This window comes from Malurus melanocephalus, unplaced genomic scaffold (assembly GCF_030028575.1).
Source record: "Malurus melanocephalus ecotype Western Australia unplaced genomic scaffold, MMel_1.1 scaffold_195, whole genome shotgun sequence".
In the NCBI taxonomy this organism is placed as follows: domain Eukaryota; kingdom Metazoa; phylum Chordata; class Aves; order Passeriformes; family Maluridae; genus Malurus; species Malurus melanocephalus.
The window spans coordinates 1,306,801-1,309,032 of NW_026623427.1; the positions used below are offsets into that span (position 1 = coordinate 1,306,801).

Below are 2,232 nucleotides of genomic sequence, written 5' to 3' on the forward strand. Positions count from 1 at the left end.
CACTTCTAATTGCATTTCTTTTCTCTTTTTTTTTCCTCTTCTGTTTCAGCTGGGCTATCTGCACAGACCGCATGCAACACACACAAGCTCTACCCGGGCAGCGGGCGGGGGACGCGCAACAGGTCGGCCCGCCTCGGCGCTCCCCCCATCGCCTGCCCCGGTCACCCTCCGCGGCCCCGGGGGCGGATCGCCCCGCTCCCCTTCCGCACCGGCACCCATCCAGGCGGGCGCCGGAGCTCTGCGCGGGCATCCTCCGGCCGCGGGTCATAGAGCCGCGGCGTAGGCTGCGGGATAAGGGTCCAGCTGGGGCTTGCCCATGCCCGGCAGGAGGATGTAGGCCAGCGGCGGCTGCAGCCCCGGGCCGGGCCAGGCGCTGCAGTTGCAGGGGATCATATAGCCCGGGTTACCGGGCGACGGGTGCGAGTGCGTGTGCCCCCCGGCGGCGGCCGCGGCGGCGGCGGCGGCAGCGGCGGCCCCGTGGAAGGCGCCCGCCCCGCCGGCGCCGGGGTAGCCCAACGAGGAGGCATAGGGCAACCCGGTGCCCGAGGAAGAAGAGGAGGATGAGATCTCGGCCATTTTGGAGCCCAGGTCCAGCAGGGAGTAGGGGCTGCCGGCGGCGGCCGCGGCGGCGGCGGCGGCAGCAGCGGCGGCCGACTGGGGGAAGAAGACGCGGGCGGCGGCAGCGGCGGCGGCGGCGGCCGCCTTCTCGGGGTTGGCCAGCAGCGACTCGGGCACCAGCCCGCCGGCCGCGCCGGCGTGCAGCCCGCCCGCCTTCAGTCCGTGCGGGTGCTCGTGGTCCGCCACGCCGCCCAGCCCGTAGGGCACGGGGAAGGCGAACTTGTCCTTCTTGAGCAGCGTCTTGGGCTTCCGCCGCGGCCGGTACTTGTAGTCGGGGTGCTCCTTCATGTGCATGGCCCGCAGCCGCTTGGCCTCGTCGATGAAGGGCCGCTTCTCCGACTCGGTCAGCAGCTTCCACTCGGCGCCCAGGCGCTTGCTGATCTCCGAGTTGTGCATCTTGGGGTTCTCCTGGGCCATCTTCCTTCGCTGCGCCCGCGACCACACCATGAAGGCGTTCATCGGCCTCTTGACGTGATCCACCGGCTTGGACATGGTGTCCCCCCGCCGCCCCGGCGAGCCGCCGCCCGCCCCGCACTGGCGGCCGCCTCCTCCGGGATCGTCTCCCGCCTCCTCCTCCTCGCCCCCGCCGCTGTCCGCTCCTCCTAAAGCAATCTCGGCGGGTGCCCAGGCGCGGAGGTACCGATTCCTGCGGGTGCGGGGCGGCGGCACCCGATGGTCCCGCTCCGGGCGCGGGGCGCTGCCGAGCGGCGGCGGCGCCTCCCCGTCAGGGCGCTGCGGCAGGCGGCTCGGGCGGGACGGGCTCCGCTCCCCTCCTGGGCCTCGGAGCTTCTCTCCGTGCCGCTGATCTCCGGTCCAGGGCTCTTCCTCGGAACACCCCGCAGGCGACAGCGGCCGGAGTCCAGACGGGACCGCAGAGAAACCTCGACGGCGACGGCGGGATCCGGCGRCAGGCGAGCGTCGCGGGGCGTGAGGGTCCTCCCTTCGCTGCGAACGCGATGCTCCTCGSCGGTCTTCGGCGCGGCGGCGAGCCCTGGACGGGGCGGCGGTCAGAGCCCGCCCGGTGCCATCGCCGCCCGCGGAGCTCGGAGGGCAGCCCGCCGCGGCGCGTTGCCGGGCCGGGCGGGACGGGGTCCACGGCGGCTCGGGCGCTGCGCTGAGGGCCCCAGGGGGCGCGGGTGGCCCCGCTCACAGCCGCCCCGCTCCGCCCGGGGGGGCGCGGCGAGCAGCCCGCTTCTCGCACATACTCSCCCGGCGCCGTTCGCAAGCGGCCGCCGGGCGCCGCGGGCCTCCTGGTTCGCGCCGCCGGACAAACTTCGCCAAGTTTCGGCGGGATACGGGGCGCTCCGCCTGCCGCGCAGCTCCCCCTTCTCCGGCAGCCGCGAGGTCTCTCTGGGTTTTCTTGGCCGCCGACTCGGAGGGGCGGCGGGGCGGGCGGGAGCGGCGGGGGGCGGAGGGAGGCGGAGGAGGCGGCGGAGGCGGAGAGGGGGGGACACACCTAATTAAAATCCTCGGCGGTGCGCGCCCGGCGGGCCGCCGGCCGGGCTGTGAGGCTGTGGGGCTGTGGGGCTGTGAGGCTGTGAGGCGGGCTGAGGGGGCTCGCAGCCGGCGCGGCCGCCCCCTCCTCTCGCCCCGTCGGCGCGGCCGCAAGTAACG

At 74.8% G+C, this 2,232-nt stretch overlaps 1 protein-coding gene across 1 annotated transcript; it reads right to left on the reverse strand.

Moving 5' to 3' along the window:
- Positions 1-9: 9 nt before the first annotated feature.
- On the reverse strand, positions 10-1,110 carry SOX21 (SRY-box transcription factor 21). Its single transcript, XM_057373380.1, has one exon. The coding sequence runs from the start codon at positions 1,108-1,110 to the stop codon at positions 265-267; it is 846 nt and encodes a 281-aa protein (XP_057229363.1). The 3' UTR covers positions 10-264.
- Between the last annotated feature and the right edge of the window lie 1,122 nt (positions 1,111-2,232).

Bases quoted from the DNA above. Each gene is read 5' to 3' on its own strand.
- SOX21 (XM_057373380.1), bottom strand. From the start codon at position 1,110: ATGTCCAAGCCGGTGGATCACGTCAAGAGGCCGATGAACGCCTTCATG.